General features: G+C 50.2%; 1 protein-coding gene across 7 annotated transcripts in view; it reads right to left on the bottom strand.

Annotated features, from left to right (window-relative positions):
* Positions 1-5430: 5430 nt before the first annotated feature.
* LOC140735816 (uncharacterized) overlaps positions 5431-19109 on the bottom strand; it is a 160174-nt gene continuing 146495 nt past the window's right edge. For 3 of the 7 annotated variants that reach the window (XM_073061326.1, XM_073061321.1, XM_073061322.1), the window contains 8 exons: positions 18610-18761; positions 18035-18155; positions 14484-14705; positions 11318-11424; positions 9420-9543; positions 8674-8736; positions 8268-8477; positions 5431-6633 (listed from right to left, as the gene is read on the bottom strand). In XM_073061326.1, coding sequence (XP_072917427.1) covers positions 6491-6633; positions 8268-8477; positions 8674-8736; positions 9420-9543; positions 11318-11424; positions 14484-14705; positions 18035-18155; positions 18610-18761 — 1142 coding nt within the window. In that variant the 3' untranslated portion in view covers positions 5431-6490. Of the gene's footprint in view, positions 6634-8267; positions 8478-8673; positions 8737-9419; positions 9544-11317; positions 11425-14483; positions 14706-18034; positions 18156-18609; positions 18762-19109 lie in introns of those variants that run through there. The other 4 variants (XM_073061323.1, XM_073061324.1, XM_073061325.1 and 1 more) reach the window with 4 other exon arrangements.

Below are 19109 nucleotides of genomic sequence, written 5' to 3'. Positions count from 1 at the left end.
AACGGAGGAGATACAGGCCAAGGTATGGTAAAGGAACACACAGACAATGCTGGAGGAACTCTGCAGTTTAGGCAGCATCTATGGAAGCAAATAACTGTGTCAGGAGTACTTAGTGAAGAGGACAGTTGTGTGCTCTTCATGCCGGATGTTGGAGACCCAGCATCCCCCAGAGAACTACATCTGCGTGAAGACCCAGTTAAGGAACTGGAGCAGCTGCTGGATGACCTTCAGCTTGTACGGCTTCAGAGTTACAGGGAAGTAGTCATCCCTAAGTTGCAGGAGGAGAGTAGCTGGGGGAGTAGGAGACTCAATAGTCGGAGGAACAGACAGGAGATTCTGTGCACGTGAACGGGACACCTGGATAGTATGTGACCTCCCAAGTGCCAGGGACAAAGAAGTCTAGGATTACATCCACAGCATTTTGGGTGGGGAGGGACAGCAGCCAGATTCTCAGTATATATTGGTACCAATGGCATAGGAAGGGAAAGAAAGAAGTCCTGAAGAGGGAATTTGGAGAGCTATGCAGAAAGCCGAGAAGCAGGACCTCCAGGGTAGTAATTTCTGGATTGCTGCCTGTGCCATGTGCCAGTGAGGGTAGAAACAGGATGTTTTGGCAGATAAATGTGTGGCTGAGAAGCTGGTGCAGGGGGCAGGGCTTTGGTTTCTTGGATCATTGGGATCTATTCTGGGGGAGTATGGCCTGTACAAGAGGGACAGGTTGCACCTGAACCCCAGGGGAACCGATATTCTTGCGGGCAAGTTTGTCAGAGCTGTTGGGGAGGGTTTAAAACTCATTTTTCAGGGAGATGGGAACTGGAGTGAAGAGACTCAGGATAGGTCAGATGCTTTTTAAAAAAAAAACAGATAGCATACAGTCAGGAAGGGCAGGCAGATGATAGGACAAAATTGCAGCCAGCAGGGTGAGTATCAGTGCATTAGGGATGCAGAATCCAAAAGGGTGGCAAGTGCAGCATTCAAAGTGTTTTATCTCAATACACAGAGAATGAGAAATAAGGTGGATGATCTTGTTCGCCTTTACAGATTGTCAGGTATGATGTTGTGGCCATCACTGAATTATGGCTGAAGGATGGTTGTAGTTAGGAGCTGAAAGTTTAAGATTACACATCACATCGGAGGAATGTGAGGATGGGCAGAGGGGGCGGTGTGGCTCTGCTGGTAAAGAATGGCATCAAATCATCAGAAAGCTGTGACATAGGACTGGAAGATGTTGAATCATTGTGGATTGAGTTAAGAAACTGCAAGGGTAAGAGAATCCTAATGGCAGTTATACACAGATCTCCAAACAGTAGCTGGGATGTGGACTACAGATTACAATCTGTACAATTTTCCGATTACAATTTTGATAGTCCTATCAAAAGGGCACGATGATAGTCATGGAGATCTCAACGTAGATTGGGTTGGTAAAGGATCTCAAGAGTGAATTTGTTGAATGCCTATGAAATGGCTTGTTAGAGCGGTTTGTCATTGAGCCTACTGATCAGCTATTGGGTGTTATGTAGTGAACCTGGAGATGATTAAGCAACTTAAGGTAAAGGAACCCTTGAGAGGTAATGATTACAATATGGTTAAAATTTGACAGAGAGAAAGTAAAGTTGATGCAGCAGTATTTCAGTGGAGTAAGGGAAATTACAGTGGTTTGAGAGAAGAGTTGCCCAAAGTAAGCTAGAAGGAGATGCTGGCAGGGATGACAGCAGAGCAGCAATGGCGTGAGTTTCTGGGGAAAATATGGAAGTGCAGGATTGATGTATTCAAAAAACAAAGATGGATGTATTCCAACGTAAATGACAAAATAGTACAACCGTAACTGACAAGGGAAGTAAAAGCAAAAGAGAGGGCATACAACAAAGCAAAAATTAGCAGGAAGATGGATGGTTGGGAAGCATTTTAAAAACCTATAGAAAGTAACTAAAAGAATCAGGAGGGAAATATGAAATACAAAAGCAAGCTAGCAAATGATATCAAGGTGGATGGAAAAAGATTTTGCAAGAATATAGAAATAAGAGATGAGAGTGGATACAGGACCTCTAGAAAATGAAGCTGAAGAAATAACAGGGGACAAGGAGATAGCAGATGAACTAAATGAGTATTTTGCATCAGTCTTCACTGTGGAAGACACTAGCAGTGTGCCAGATGTTGAAGGGTGCGAGGGAAGAGAAGTGAGTGAAGTTGCTATTATAAGGGAGTAGGTGCTCAAAAAGCTGAAAGAACTAAAGGTGCGTAAGTTACCCAGACCAGATGAACTGCACCCTAGGGCTCGGAAAGAGGTTGTGTTAGAGATTATGGTGGCATTTGAAGAATCTTTGGGCTCTGGCATGATGCCAGATGGCTGAAAAATTGCGAATGTCACTCCACTATTTTAAGAAAGGAGGAAGGTAGCAGAAAGGAAATTGCAGACTAGTTAACCTCAGTGGTTGGAGACAAGGATGAGGTTGTGGAGTACTTGGTAACACAGGGCAAGATAGGATAAAGTCAGCTTGGTTTCCTTAAGGGAAAATCTTGCCTAACGAACTTATTGTAACCTCCTCAAATAATTCCAAGTAGGATAGATAAAGGGGATGCAGTAGATGTTGTATATTTGGACTTTAAGAAGGCCTTTGAAATGGTGCCACACAAGAAGCTGCTTACCAAGTTAAGAGCCCATGGTATTACAGGAAAGTTGCTGGCATGGTTAGAGGATTGGCTGATTGATAGGAGGCAGTGAGTGGGAATAAAAGGATTCTTTTCTGGTTGGCTGCCAGTGACTAGAGGTGTTCACAGGTGTCAGTGTTGAGAACATTTGTTTTTGTGCTATATATAAATGATTTAGATGATGGAATAGATGGCTTTGTTGCAAATGATATGAAGATTAGTGGAAGGGCAGGTAGTGTTGAGGAAACAGGAAGGCTGCAGAAGGACTTAGATTAGGAGAATGGTCAAGAAAGTGGCAAATGAAATACAATGTTAGAAAATGCATGCTCATGCAGTTTGGTAGTAGAAATAAATGGGCTGACCATAATCTAAATGGGGAGAAAAATCAAACAAAAATGAGATGCAAAGGCACTTTGGAGTCCCTGAAGGTTAACTTACAGGTTGTGTCGGTGGTGAGGAAGGCAAATACAATGTTGGCATTAATTTCAAGAGGTTCTGGTGAGGCCTCACCTTAAGAATAGTTTTGTACTCCTTATCTAAGAAAGGATGTGTTGGCATTGGAGAGGGTTCAGAGGAGGTTCACAAGGATGATTCTAGGAATGAAAGGATTATCATACGAGGAATGGTTGATGGCTCTGGTTCTGTATCTGCTGGAATTTAGATCTCATTGAAACCTTTCGAATGTTGAAAGGCTTAGACAGAGTAGATGCAGAAAGGATGGTTCCCATGGTGGGAGTGTCTAGTCCAAGAGGGCTCAGCCTTGGGGTAGAGGGGTGTCCATTTAAAATAGAGATGCAGAGAAATTTCTTTAGCTAACGGGTGGTGAACTTGTGGAATTTGTTACCACTGGCAGCTAGGGAGGCCAGGTCATTGGGTGTATTTAAGGTGGAGCTTGATAGGTTCTTGATTGGATGTAGTGTCAAAGGTTATAGAGAGAAGGCCGGGGAATGGGGCTGAGGAGGGGAAAAAAGGATCAGCCATGATTGAGTGGCAGAACAAACTCAATGGGCCAAATGGCCTAATTCTGCTCCTAAGTCTTATGGTCTATACGGTCTTGCAAACAGTCAATGTTTCAGGCCATGACCCTTCTACAGGACTGGAAAAGAAGGGGAAAGGGGCCAGAATAAAAAAAGGTTGGGTGGGGGCAGAAGGAGGATAGCAAGGTGATAGATGAAGCCAGGTGGATGGAAAAGGTAAAGGGCTGGAGAAGAAGGAATCTGATAGAGGAGAGTGGACTGTGGGAGAACGGGAAGAAGGAAAGGCAACGGGGAGGCGATAGGCAGTTGAGAAGAGGTAAGTGACCAGAGTGGAAAATAAGAGGGAAGGGGAGGGGGAAACAATGAGGAATCAACGTTCATGCCATCAGTTTGGAGGTTACCCAGACAGATATAGGGTATTACTCCTCCTTGAGAGTAGCCTGATTGTGGCAGAAGAGGAGGCTGAGGACTGACATGCCAATGCACAAATGGGGATAGGAATTAAAATATTTGTCCACCGGGAAATTCCGATCTTAGCTGATGGAGCAGAGGTGCTCAACAAAGCAGAGTCCCCAATTACGTCAGGTCTCACCAATAGACGCCCTGACTGATTTGCAAGTTAAGTGTTGCCTCAGCTGGAAAGACTGGGGCCCTGAATTGAGGCGAGGGAAGGGGTGAATGGGCAGGATGTCTTTTGTTGAGATTCAGTGGAGAACCTTAAGGTCTCCTTGATGGTGCCTATAAGTGTATAGGGACTGGACATCCACGGTCAGGGCTAGGAAATTGAAAATCATTGAGGAGAGCGAGCATGAGAAGTGTTGTGGATGTAAGTTGGAAGGGATTGAAGCAAGAGGGAAAGAATGGAGTCGAGGTATGCACACACGAGTCCCGTGGGGCAGGAGGTAGAAACGAGCAGTGTGCGGTAAGGACACTCGGAGGCGAGGCAACTGAAGAGTTTGGCATCGTAGGACTCTGAGGTACGGGAGAAGTGGGGGGGGGGGACAAAGGTAAGGGTTGGGGTGCTCAGGGAAAAGAGGATGGGAGGAAGGTGTAGGGTCCGACTACCCAAGAGATGACAGGGCAGCCTGAGAGACCAGCATTGCAGAGTGCTGGTCCGGGGGCCCAGCGGCAGCGAGGAGGGTCTCAGCCGGGACGTGGTGACGGCTGAGTCCGAGCTGGACCCGGAGCTAGAGGCCGCGTACTTCGCAGTCCTAAGGCGTCCGGGGTCGTTGGATCCGAAGTTCGGGACGGTGGGATCCATGGTCTGGAGCCGCCCGCCAAAAGACCACATTTCCCAGGATATTCTCCAGGTTGGAATAAATACGACAGAGTTGTGTTCCGAAGAATGCTGGAGGAACACAGATCAGGCAGCATCTGTGGAGGGAGTAAACTGGAAGTTTCGGGATTTGAAAGGAAGAGAACAAGATAGAAACTGGTCGGAGAAGCCCACCTGGGGCGGACGGTAAAAGGGAATGAAGTGACAAGCTGTGCGGTGACAGGTAGGAAAGGTAAAGGGCTGAAGGGGAAGGAATCAGATTGGAGAGAACAGTGGACCACGCGAGAAAGGGAAGGAGAAGGGACAGGTGAGGAGAAAAGAAAGGGTAAGAAGAAAGCAAGGATGGTTTTAAACTGTTCCAAAGCTGTTTTCCAGCTGGGAAGTTCACCATCTTCGTGAAGGTGATTTCTGAAGAACCCCAGCCACTGGGGACATGCCCACTTTGGGAGGAGATACAGGAGCCTCAACGATTCTTCCCCTCGGCCACCAGTTTTCCGCACGGTCCATGAACCCAGGAACATTACCCAGTTATTCTATTTTTTTCTCGCACTATTTATTCATTTTCGGTAATTTTGACATATACATCGGTGCTTATAAACCTTATTGTGAGAGTTGGGTTTGAGGCCGCAGGCCGGACCACACCCCATCTCATCACACAGGAATCGAGAAGTAGGCTGGAAGCGTTTAGTTACATACTGTCACGGTTCCAACTCGAGTCAGGGCTCGGAGCAGTAACAGAAGGAAAATCACTAGTGTCGTGGCATCAGCACTGACAATAATTCAATACACCACGGAAGATGACAATTCAGCCCCTCTCATGGTGCGATGTTCCCTCCCTCAGCACTGCCCCTCCCACGCTGACGTTTCCCCAGTATTGCCCCTCCCACAGCGAGGTGCTCCCTCAGTACCGCCCCTCCCACAGCGAGGCGCTCCCTCAGTACCACCCCTCCCACGAAGTGACGATACTATCCAACGGGAGCCAAGCAAACGTACCTTCCCATCCCCGCCCAACAATAAACCCGCAATTCATGAGCGGAATCAAACATCTGCACTTGGGCCGCATTAACAACCCTGCTCAGGTTTGCGTGCCCTGTTTCCCCGTGATCTATGTTGCAGCCTGCGTTTTCCGTCATTTCCACCGCCCCCACCCCACACAGTCTGCGTGCTTGCGGAGGGGGGGGGGTGCATTTTAATCGCACTCTGTCCCCGCTGGCCGTTTGCGTTACCCAGTGGCCGGCGTTTTCTTCTGTCCTGTGTTAGTTACCCAGTGGCCCGCATTCCCCAGTGTCCTGCATTTCCTTATGACGTGCGTTTGTCCCGTTCTCCGTTGAATGGAAATGCCGTCCTCAGCCCGAGGGAATTCCCCACAATTCCAGCCATTGGGTCACCCCTCGCTGCGACATTGGACAGCAGCCTAGTAACCAGCTCGGAAATATTTGGCAGATATTTGGGGAGATAGGTCCGTCGGCGGCTCCTCAGATCCAGGGAACAGTGGCCGGCAAATGATGGTTTCAGTACTTGAGTGACGCGGCCGAGGGGCAATGAGCAGGTAGCGCTGGGGTTGCCCCAGTCCGTCCCCTCCCAGACTCTACCTCTGCTGACGTGGGGAGGGGCAATGGGGGTGGCTGGTGGGAAGGTCGTAGTGGCTGGGGATGTGGCTGTTCCTGGGCCAGGAATAGTGGCCGGGGTTGTCCCGGGACACCGGAACGATCTCTCCTCGCACAGATGGCCCTGGGCGGAGAAAAGGGAAAACACGGGTCAAGGAAAGATTTCTGATCGAATCCCACCTGCCCGTGGAGGGGTAGGGATAGGGTGAAGGCAGAGGGAGCAGACGGGGATAGTGGATAAAGAGGAATGGGGTAGGGATTTAGGAAGACGGGAGAGGGAGATGGGGGACAAGGAGAAAGGGATTTTGAGGGGGATAGGGAGACAGCAAGGGGACAGAATATGGGAGGGAGGGTTCAGGGTCAGGTGAGGGAAAGGGAATGAGGTGAGTGAAGAGGGAGAAGAGGTTGGACAGGAGACTGGGAGGATGGGAGGGGTGAGGTTAAAAGTGGAGAAGTTGAAGGGGAGTGGGTGAAGTGGAGGGGACAAGGGGAAGAAAGGAAGTTAGGACTGGAGAGGAGGGGGAAGGAAGGAGGGTATGGATGGGGAAGCGGAGGAGTGAGAGGGGTTAGAAGAGGGAAGGGAGAGTGGGTGGGGGAGTAGTGTGGTTGGAAGGGCAAGGGTAAAAAGAGGAGGGGAAGGGAAAAAGAAGGGAGAGGGGGAAGGAGGAGGGAGAGAGATGTGTAAGAAGAGGAATAGGGGAGGGTTAAGCATAGAGGATTGGTTTGGGAGGAGTTACAATGGTTGCAGGAGAAGGGAGAGGGACCAAGGGAGCGGAGCGGGTGAAGACTTAGAAGGGGGAGGAGAGAAGAGATTAGAAAGTGAGTGGGGAGGAGAGGAGGTGGTGAAGGAGAAGGGAGGGGAAATGGGAGGAGGGGAGAAAAGGGGAGAGGAGCTGGTTGGGATGGGGTGAAGGGTGTAGAAGGGGAGGCAAGAAGTGGTTGGGAGGGGTGGGGAGAAGGGGTCAGAGAGGAAGGGAGATGATGAAGGGTAGCGGCAGAAGAGGTGAAAAGGGGTGGGGAGAGGTTAGAAGAAGAGAAGGTGGAAGTAGGGTAGTTGAGTGAAGAAGGGGGTTGTAGAGGAGAAAGGGGGATAGAGAAGGGAGAGGAAAGGGAGGGAAGGGATGGAGTGGGGTGGTGGGATAGGGGAGGGGTGGAGTGGATTGGTGGTGGGGGAGGGGTGGAGGGATAGGGGAGGGGTGGAGTGGGGTGGTGGGATAGGGGAGGGGTGGAGTGGATTGGTGGTGGGGGAGGGGTGGAGTGGGGTGGTGGTGGGGGAGGGGTGGAGGGATAGGGGAGGGGTGGAGTGGATTGGTGGTGGGGGAGGGGTGGAGGGATAGGGGAGGGGTGGAGTGGGGTGGAGGGATAGGGGAGGGGTGGTGGGTTGAGTGAGATGGAGTAGGGGAGGGGATAGGAAGGGTGTGATGGAATGGGAAGGAGAGCAAGGGAAAGGTAATATGAAGGGAACAACGAGAGAAGGAGGACTCCAGTTGTGCAGGCAGTGGTGAGACCAGTTCTCCCCCGCTCCCCCCATCGCTTACCCCGCTCCATCATAGTTCCCTATTTCCTGTCCCAACTCCCTCCTCTTTCCCCTTCCTCTCTCTCCCGTCTTCCCTTCTTCTTCCTCTCCCTCTTTCTCCCCCTCCCCTTCCTCCTCCCCACTTTCCACTCCCCCTCCCCGTCACCATTCCCCCCTCCCCCTTCCCTTTCACTCTCCACCATCTCTGCTCACTCCATTCCACACCTTTCCATTCCCCTCACCTCCACTGGCCTTCTCCCTTCCATCCTCAGTTTTGGCTCGGTTCTCAACGTATGACTCATCGTGTCCACCTCGCGACCCCATCTCCACGTAGCTGCACTCGGGGAGTTTCCCCTCCAGCGAGGGCAGGTCCTGGATGGTGGCGTAGACATTCTCCCCGCTGCTCACCGACCCGTCGTTGGAGCCGACTCCGGGCCCAGAAGCTGAGAGTACTGGGGGTACAGGGCAGGGTCACCAACACCGAGTGGTTGGGGGAATGGCGGTACCCGAGTGGGAGAGGACGAGTCCAGAAAAGTTCTGGGAGGAAGGACTGGGTGGATGGGGAGGTGGGGGGGTGGAGAAACTGAGCGGGTGGGGAGGGGACTGAACGGGTGGGATGGTGAAGGGGGTGCGGGGGAATGTCACTACCTGTGTTGCTGTACTTGGGGAGACTGTTGCTGCAACTGTAGCTCCTGTCCATTGGACACACGCCTGTGGACAGAGTGCAGAGAGGGGATGGGGGGAGATGGAGGAGAGGGCAGATTGAGTGGGTGTGGACAGTGGTGTAGTGAGGAGGGGATGGTAGAGAGAACAAACTCAGCAAGGAAGCAGATAGAGGAGTAAAGAACATGGGTAGAGAGTCAAGGGATTGAGGGGTTTGGGAGGGAGAAAAGAGTCTGTAAGTACAGTCTTCCATCTCTGAGCTTCAACTCTAACCTCCTTACAAAGTGTGACACATCAACCCACAGCTTGCAGACTAAACATCCCACTGGCTCTGAGGTTGTCACCCACACCACCCCAGCTCCAGAATCACTGGTTCAGTTCCAATCTTTGACACTGTGCATGAGACAGCAGGAGACTGGGGAACAGGGAAATAATGGAGGGCAGAGTAGGGATGGGTTATGGACAGATGGAGGGTTTGTACTGGTGGGAGGGGGGATGTGGGACAGAGGGAGGAGAAGGCAGAAATTGGGAAGGGTGGGGATTCAACGAGGACCATTGGCCCACACCAATTACGTTCTCCTTGAGGGCACAGACCCACTGAACCCACCCTCAGCACAGATCGGCCAGCAGACCCTTTGTGGGTCAGTGGTGTGTGTGCTTGGCCGCAGACAGGGAGGGGTAAGGATGCTGGACGTAGACTCGGGCACGGGGATTTCACTTTGTGGCCTTACCCAGCTCCTTGTGTTTGGGACTGTGCTTCCAGTCAGCAGGCAAGGTGGCATTACAGTCCAGCAGTGGCCCAGGACCCTCCACCTCCAGGTTGTTCTTGCTCCGGAACAGCTGGTTGTTGGTCTTCTGTTGGGGGGTGGGAAGCAGGCAGGACAGTGAGTGGGTGGGGCATACCAAGGACACAGAGTTCTGGTGAAAAAGTCCAGCGACTGTCAGTGTTAGTCCCAATCTCTTCTACTCTGTCCCAGCTCTATCCCTTAGGAACAGCCCGACCCATTTCCCCTCCCAAAGTATTTCACTGAAACCGTTGGTTAACAAACAAGAAACGGCCTAACCTGATGCCTTTCACATCCTTTGCTGAAGGCTTTCATCAGGCTGCCTTAAAGAAATCTTTGCCAACTATCATCAGCTGCAGAACCTGAGGACCCAATACACTTGACACTACCATCAAGAATTCCTGCCTGAGGTAAGGACAACAAAGAAGTGTCCTGGGAGGCAGGGGAACAGCTATGGGACAGCCTTGAGTCAGTGAACTGGACAATGTTCAAGGACTCCGAGGACCTGAATGAATACATCACAGTTGTGAAGGATTTTATAAATGCACTTGTGTATGACTGTGTCACCACAAAATCATTCCGTCTTCCTCAACCCGAAGACCTGGATTCACAGTCTAGATTGAGGGCTTCAGGTCTGACAATTACGGAAATTATGAGAGGTCCAGGTATGATCTCCAAAAGTTATCTCACATGCAAAGTGGCACTTCTGCACGAAACTTGAATCACAGAAGGATGTTTGACAGCTGTGAATGGCATCACCTCCTACAAAGTAAAACCGTGACATAAAGGATAAATTTTGCTCCCAGATGTGTTCAATGTATTCTATGCTCACTTTGACTGACCATGGAGGCACCCTCAGTAGTTCCTGCAGCCGGCGATGAACCTGTGATTTGAGTCTCTGAGGTCAATGTGAGAGCACCCTTCAGGAGCAACAGCCTTCAATCATACCAGCACCCAAGATGAAATGGTAACGGTCATCCAGTAGCACGTTTGTCCACTGTGATGAAGTGCTTTGAGAGATTGGTCATGAAGCATATCAACTCCTAGCGTGGCCTGGGTCTGCTTCAATTTGCCTACCATCACAGCAGGTCAATGTCATTTCATTGGCTCTTCAGTCAGGTCTGGAACAACTGGACAATGAAGATGCATACATCAGGATGCTCTTCATTGACTACAGCTCAGCATTCAATACTATCATCCCCTTGAAACTCATCACTAAGCTCCAAGAGCTGGGCCTCGATACCTGCCTGTGCAACTGGATCCTTGATTTTGTCACTGATAGCACCAGTTAGTATGAAATGGAAACAACATCTTCACCATCAGCATCAGTACTGTTGCTCCAGCGGCTCTATATGCTTTATATCCATGAAGGTGTGACCAAGTTGGCTACAAAGCCGTATTTAAGTTTGCTGATGTCATCATTGTTGCTGGCTGAATCGGACTTTCAAGGACTCGACAACTCATGTTCTCATTATTAATTTACACTATTTGTCCTCATTTGCACATTGGCTAACGTCAGTCTTTGTTTATGTATAGTGACATACAAGTACTTTGATAATAAATTTACTTTGACTGCCCCTGGGAACGAGGGGTCCTGACGAGCCACAAACAGGCGGTGTGGAAGCCCGAGCCCCAGGATTTGACAGGGTGTGTTGACTGAGTTTTGGTCTGTTCAGCTCAACCGGGATTTGCTCGTCTCTGAATGTAGAAGTTTCCGCTCTACTCTCAGTGTGTCACAACTGACCACCCTGGCTCGTACCAATGGACCATCTAGTCAGAACACAGTGACTCTGATCTTCTCAGCACTCCCACTGGCCCAGCACAGCCAGTGAGGGAGACCTTACCTTTATGGTGCCGTTCCTGTTGTTGGGTAGCTCAGGGAGGGGTGGTCGCTGTGGCAGGGTGTGGTAGCTGGGGTTGGCATAGTAATGGATGTTACTTTGTGGCACGTCTAAGGAGAGAGGGGAACAATGTTCATTTAGATCAGGGCAAGACACAGCACACCACAAAACAGGCCCTTCAGCCCATCATTTGCTAATTCTAACTAAACTTACCCTTTCTGGCTACACAATGTCCCATTCCCTGCACATCTATCTGTCTAAGAGACTCTTGATTGCCTCTATCTTCCCCTCTAACAACTTAGCCACACATTCCAGCCACCCACCACTCTGTTTAACAAAAAACTTGCCCCACACATTTCTCTTAAGCCTTCTGCCTCTCACCTACTCTGGTTTTTACATTCCTACCATGGAAAGTAGACTGACTCACTAGTCTATGTGTACCTCTCATAATTTTAAAATACTCTCCTCTCAGCCTACACCACACCAAAGGAAACAGTCACAGTCTCTCTCACTTCTCCCTATAGCTCATCCTGGTGAACCTCCTCTGCTCCCAAAGCTTCCCCATCCTTCCTCTAATGGGGCAACCCGAACTGAATGTAATTCTCCACATGTAATGCAACCAGAGTTTTATAAAACTGCAACATTACTTCTTGACTCTTGCGCTGAGTTCCTTGACTAATAATGACAAGCAAAGCCATATGCCTCCTTTACCACCCGATGAACTTGTGCAGCCACTTTCAGGGAGCTATGGGATTGGAGCCCCAAGATCCTGACAAGAGGCGCTACCTCAAGGGGGCAAAGCCCACCTTCAAAGACCCCCTCCATCTGGGCCATGCCATCTTCTCACAGCTACCATTGGGTAAGAGGTACAGAGGCCTCAGGTCCCACCCCACCAGGTTCAGGAACAGCTACCATTCAGTTCTTGAGCCAGCCAGCAATCACTGCCACAGTACAGTAATACTCTGACCACTTAAAACAATGCCAGTTTCATTGATAAGTGGTTCTCTCTTGGAAATTTCAGTATATTTTATGTTTAAAATATGTTTTTCTTGTGAACGCTGCTTATCCAAACAATGCATTATGTGGCTTTGATGCTATTGCAAACAAGTTTTTCTTTGGACCTGTATGTAAATGGACCTGTGCATATGACAATAAAATCAACCTTATATTAACTCACTTTGGATACCCTTTGCATCCTCCCCAATGGACACATTCTCCCTGCCCCAGAGCCCAGGCTCTGTGAAAGACGTTATATATAGCTCCCCCTCAGCCATATTATCGATGTTGATAGTTTCAACACAGATCCCATGGGTGACCACGTCACCAAAAGGTCTGTTTCCTGTCCTTGTCAGTATGTTGCAACCTAGTCCCACCTACATTAGCCCTCCATATGGCCCTGATGCCTGGGTCCTTATCGAAACTCTCTGGATATCCACAAATTTCTCAACCTCTGCAATGGGTGATGCTCCCTTGTCACTGATGTGTCCCATCCCCAGACAACCCCAGGAGGGTGGTTAAATGCCACCTCCATCTCACTAACCCCCACTGACCTTTCCAGTCTCCTGCTAACGCCTCCCAAATGTTGCAGCTCTTGTGTCTGGCCCTGGGAACTTATGATGGGACGGTGTGGAGGGAGTTTCACTCTGTGTCTGACCCCGGGAGTGTGTGATGGGACGGTGTGGAGGGAGTTTCACTCTGTGTCTGACCCCAGGAGTGTGTGATGGGACGGTGTGGAGGGAGTTTCACTCTGTGTCTGACCCCGGGAGTGTGTGATGGGACGGTGTGGAGGGAGTTTCACTCTGTGTCTGACCCCGGGAGTGTGTGATGGGACGGTGTGGAGGGAGCTTCACTCCGTGTCTGACCCCGGGAGTGTGTGATGGGACGGTGTGGAGGGAGTTTCACTCCGTGTCTGACCCCGGGCGTGTGTGATGGGACGGTGTGGAGGGAGCTTCACTCCGTGTCTGACCCCGGGCGTGTGTGATGGGACGGTGTGGAGGGAGTTTCACTCCGTGTCTGACCCCGGGAGTGTGTGATGGGACGGTGTGGAGGGAGTTTCACTCCGTGTCTGACCCCGGGAGTGTGTGATGGGACGGTGTGGAGGGAGCTTCACTCCGTGTCTGACCCCGGGAGTGTGTGATGGGACGGTGTGGAGGGAGCTTCACTCCGTGTCTGACCCCGGGAGTGTGTGATGGGACGGTGTGGAGGGAGCTTCACTCCGTGTCTGACCCCGGGAGTGTGTGATGGGACGGTGTGGAGGGAGTTTCACTCCGTGTCTGACCCCGGGAGTGTGTGATGGGACGGTGTGGAGGGAGTTTCACTCCGTGTCTGACCCCGGGAGAGTGTGATGGTGCGGTGTGGAGGGAGTTTCACTCTGTGTCTGACCCTGGGAGTGTGTGATGGGACGGTGTGGAGGGAGTTTCACTCTGTGTCTGATCCTGGGGTTGAGTGTGAAACCCCCTGGTTTCCTAGTCTGTAACTCTAAGGAAGACAACCTCCGGCCCCACCAAACCCATGAGATCAAAGCACGCTCGATCTTACCCAAACTTCGGTTTGTGTGGATGCTGTGTAATTTGCCTCTGTTATAAATTATTGCCATGCAATAACTGATAGTACACCGCATACAATTAAAGGAACAATATTTATGAATCTTAACTAAAGGGTTAGTAAAGAATAACAAAAAGAAAAGGGCCCATTGTAATTAAACAGTCAAATATGCACAAGTTGGAGCTCATCTTGAACTTCTCTGTCACTCACGCGCTGGGCCCTCGGTCAACGTGAAAACACACTCCACCTCCCAACATCGCTCGCAATCCATCTCGAAAAAACGGGTCTCCCACCGGATCGTCTGCTATGACCAGTTCTCCCTAGCGTCTTCTCTCTTCATCTCCTCTCAAATAAAAGCCCCAAGCCCAACCTTCATGTCCCTCACCAGAGAAACCTCCCCTTAATCCCACCATCCTGGATGGCACACATTTCTCATCCCTTATCTTCAACAGTAACCCAAACAAGCTGAAAACAGGCTAGAGTGCTCCTACAGAACTGCCCGAAATGAAATACATACAGCATAACAGTAAAAATATGAACCAGGGCTCTACATGGGCCTGGAGGAAGATTTACTAGGTTAGTGTGTGATATTGAGACCACGCTCCCCGCTCTGCCCCACATTCACCTGGTAAGACGTACTCTCCGTTGCTCATCCCCACGGCTGCTGTGTAGGTCACTGGAGGCAGTCTGGTAGCTTTCCCTCCGTACTTGTGTCTCAAGCAGATGAAGAAAGAGAGCAGGAAGACAACCACAGCTAGCAGGATCACGATGCTGATCGTGGCCCCAAGTGACAGTCCATCTGCTGAAGGACCTGGGGTGATCTTACTGGAATTATTTCCCGGCTGATCTGACGGGAGGCCGGAGAAGACATGAGGCCGCACATCTCAATACATCCCCCACCCCAAGGCAGAAACTGGCTTCTGCCCTCCCACTTCCCTTCACTAAGGTGGTCCCAAATCTCCCCCATGTGGGGAACAAACGTTGGACCCAGGACCGTGGGGAGAGCCGCGCCCTACCCGAGCTGTACATCTTGCAGGCAGCTTGAGGGGGCTTTTGAGAAGTTGCAGGAGATGTTCGCCAGGATGCTGCCTGGATTAGAGGGCAGGAGCTATAAGGAGAAACTTGGGCTGTTCTCTCTGGAGCAGCAAAAGCTGAGGAAGGATTATGAGAGGCAGAGTGGATAGCATCTATTCCCCAGGGTGAAAATGTCTAATATCAGACAGCATATATTTAACAGTGTGAGGGGGAACGTTCAAAGGTGGTGTGTGGGGCGATTTTGTTCCCCGACAGGGAGTGGCAGGTGCTTGCAGTGTGCTGCTGAAGGCAGATACCACAGAGGTGCTTAAAAGGCATGTGAATGTGCAGAGAATAGAGGGAGATGGACATTGTACAGCACCATGGTCAGAACACACGATGGGCTGAAGGATCTCTTCCTCTTCTGTACTATTCTATGAAATCGGAGTTGAAGGAAAAACCCATACTGTCATAGGGAGAATGTGCAAACTCCACACATACACACAGTGGCAGTGGTTGGAATTGAACCCAGATCTCTAGGACTGGAGGGCAGCAGGTATACCCACCATACCACAGTCAACACACACACAAAATGATCAGAAGGTCAAGCAGCATGTATGGAGGGGAATAAACAGCCGACATCATGGGCCACGGTCCCTCCTCAGGACTGGGATTGGTGCAAAGAGTGGTAGAAGTGGATGGCAGTGTGTTCAGAGTGAGCGAGGCTGGAGTGGTAAGGACAAGACGTTAATATCTTGTCAGCAGTTAGAGATGAAAAGGATCCAGAGCAGGGGGTCCAAGAAGATGAAGAAAGCGGAAGATGGGATTAGGGGTTACAGCAAAAATTAGTGGGAAGTTAGAGGATTGGGAAGCTTTTAAATTCCAACTTAAAAAGTCATTAAGGGAAGGATGGAATACAAAAGTAAGCAAGCCAATAATATTAAAGAGGATACCAAAAGTTTCTTCAGATACATAAAGTATAAAAGAGAGGTGAGAGTGGATATTGAACTGCTGGAAAACAAAGTTGGAGAGGTAGTAATGAGGGACACGAAATGGCGGATGAACTGAATAAATATTTTGCATCAGTCTTCTCTGTGGAATCATTAGCAGTATGGTTCCGAAAGTCAGGGGGTATGAAATGTGTGGTTATCATAATTAGAGAGAAGATTCTTGGGAAACTGAAAGGTCTGATGGTAGGTAAGTCACCTGGACCAGATGGTGTTCTGAAAGAGGTGTCTGAAGAGATTGTGGAGGCAGTAGTAATGAACTTTCAAGAATCACCAGATTCTGGAATGGTTCCGGAAGACTGGAAAATTGCAAATGTCATTATACTCTTTAAGAAGGGACAGAGGCAGAAGAAAGGAGACTATAGGCCAGTTAGTCTGATCTCAGTTAGAAGATATTCAATTATTAAGGATGAGGTCTCAGGGTGCTTGTTGACGCATGTTGAAATAGGCCGTAGCCAGCATGGGTTCCTCAAGGGAAAATCTTGCCTGACAAATCTGTTGGAATACGTTGAAGAAATAACAAGCAGGAGAGACAAAGGAGAATGCGTTGATTTGGTGCACTTGAATTTTCAGAAGCCCTTTGACAAGGTGCCACGCATGAGGCTGCTTAACAAACTATGAGGTCATGGTATTACAGGAAAGATTCTAGCATGGGGAAAGCAGTGGCTGATTGGCAGGAGGCAAAGAGTGGGAATAAAGGGAGCCTTTTCTGGTTGACTGCCAGTGACTAGTGGTGTTCCACAGGTGTCTGTGTTGGGACCGACTCTTTTTACATTGTATGTTAATGATTCGGATGATGAAATTGATTGCATTGTTCCAAAGTCTGCAGATGATATGAAGATAGGTGGGGGGGGGGCAGATAGTTTTGAGGAAGTAGAGAGGCTACAGAAGGACTTAGATTCGGAGAATGGGTAAAGAAGTGGCAGATGGAACACAGTGTCAGGAAGTGTATGGTCATGCACTTTGGTAGAGGAAGGGAAAGGGTTGACAATGTGCAAAGTGGAGAGAAAATGCAAAAAACTGTGGTGCAAAGGGACTTGGGAGTCCTTGTGCAGGAGTCCCTAAAGGTTAACTTGCAGGTTGAATCTGTGTGAGGAAGGAAACTGCAATGTTAGCATTCATTTCGAGAGGACTAGAATATAAAAGGATGTATTTTGAGATTTTATAAAGCACTGGTGAGGCCTCACTTGGAATATTGTGAGCAGTTTTGGGCCCCTTATCTTAGAAAGGATGTGCTGAAACTGGAGGGGGTTCAAAGGAGGTTCAGGAAAATGATTCCAGGATTGAATGGCTTGTCATATGAAGAGTGTTTGATTGCTTTGGGACTGTATTTACCAGAATTCAGAAGATTGAGAACCTCATTGAAACCTATCGAATGGTGAAGTCCTTGATAGAGTGGAAGTGGAGAGGATGCTTCCTCTGGTGGGAGAGTCTAAATCCGAAGGACACAGCCTCAGCATATAGGGGCATCCTTTTAGAATGGAGATGAGGAGGAATTTCTTTAGCCAGAGGGTGGTGAATCTGCAGAATTCTTTGCCACAGGCAGCTGTGGAGGTCAAATATTTATGTATATTTAAGGCAGAGGTTGATAGATTCTTGATTATTCAGGGCATGAAGGGATATGGGGAGAAGGCAGGGGATTGGGGCTGAGAGGAAAATTGGATCAGCCATGATGAAATGGCAGAGCAGATCAGATGGGCCAAATGGCCTAATTCTGCTCCTATAATCCTATGATCTTAAGGTTATCAGTGGAGGGGCTGGAATCCTTGTCAAGAAAGTAGGCTCGAAGATGAAGATGAGCTTGGCATCATGGTGCGTGCAGAACTCATGGAGGTGAAGGGGACAAAGGTTAGCTCCTTGCTGTGGACAGAACAGAGAGGGTAAGGTCAGAAGGAATGGTGAAGACATGGCTGGGGCTGGGGTAAGGGAGCATTTGAGGGGGTCAGAGGAGAGAGGAGGTTCGGGGAAGTCAAGTGGCAGGAGGATGGGGGCTCAGAGGAGTGATGGGGGGGTGGCGAATGTGGTGGAAACAGGGGAGCAGTATGACCCAATGGTGGTGACGGAGGTCTCGGCCTGGAGGTGGTCAGGACCAAGCTCTGAGTCAGGCCCTGACTCTCCCCAAGCCATGGGGTAAGGGTTTGCAGTGGTTACTTACGGTGCTGGCAGTTCGGACCACTGTAGCCCGGCGCGCACAGGCAGTTTCCATTCTCCCAGTGGCAACGGCCTCCGTTCAGACAGCGGCACTCGAAGGCGCAGTCTGGACCGAACCGGTGGGGCTGGAAGAAATCAGGAACATGGTCAAAACCCCTCTGCCGTCACACCCGGGATCTCGGCACAGTCCCAGCTCCGGATGCCCCCGCCCCACCGTGATGGTTTGTGGACTAGCCGTCCCATCTGTGGCCTCTGAGCCAGGCAACCAATCAGCTAAGAGATCCCACACTTATCCCTCTGTCCACACCTGGGGCTTTCTCCTTCCCCACCCCAGGCCACTATCCATTCACCCTTCATCTCTCCCCTATCAGTCCTTCCCCCACCTCCTGGCCTCTCTCCCCTCCCTCACCCTCAGCCTCTCTCCACACTCCCACCCCTCCCAACCCCTGGTCTCTCCACTCCCCACATCCAGGCTCTCCCTCCCTCCACATACCCAGCTCTCTTCCCTCACCACCACGGGCCCACTTTCCCAACTACCCTCCCTCCCCACCCTAGGGCTCTCCCCTCTCCCCTACTCACCGGGCATGGCTCCTCACACCTGGGCCCATGCCACCCTGGGCTGCAGGTACAGGTTCTATCCTCAGGGTGGCAGGTAGCTCCATTAGCACAGAGACAGGTGTTGTTACAGTGGCTGCCGTCACAGGGCACGGTGCAGTCCCACCCCGTCCATCCTGTGGGATGGCAGAGGCACAGCATTATCAGAGAGTGGTCCTGAACGTATCTCTGCCTGACCCCACCTCCAGAACATGTTCTTCCACCCCCACTAAAATCCCCGGCACAAGATTCGGCAAGAGTTGCCTGTGTTGCAGGCAAAAGGCCAGGGCAGGAAGTCATGGTACTGATGGATGGAGCACGTTGACTGTGGCCAGCATGGACCAGATGGACCAAAAGGCCTGTTCAACCCAGATAAGTGTGAAGTGGTTCATTGTGGTAGGTCAAACACAATGGCAGAATATAGTATTAATGGTAAGACTCTTGCAGTGTGGAGGATCAGAGGGATCTTGGGGTCCCAGTCCATA

Source organism: Hemitrygon akajei, chromosome 11 (assembly GCF_048418815.1).
Source record: "Hemitrygon akajei chromosome 11, sHemAka1.3, whole genome shotgun sequence".
Lineage (NCBI taxonomy): Eukaryota > Metazoa > Chordata > Chondrichthyes > Myliobatiformes > Dasyatidae > Hemitrygon > Hemitrygon akajei.
This window is presented reverse-complemented; position numbering and strand designations above follow the sequence as displayed.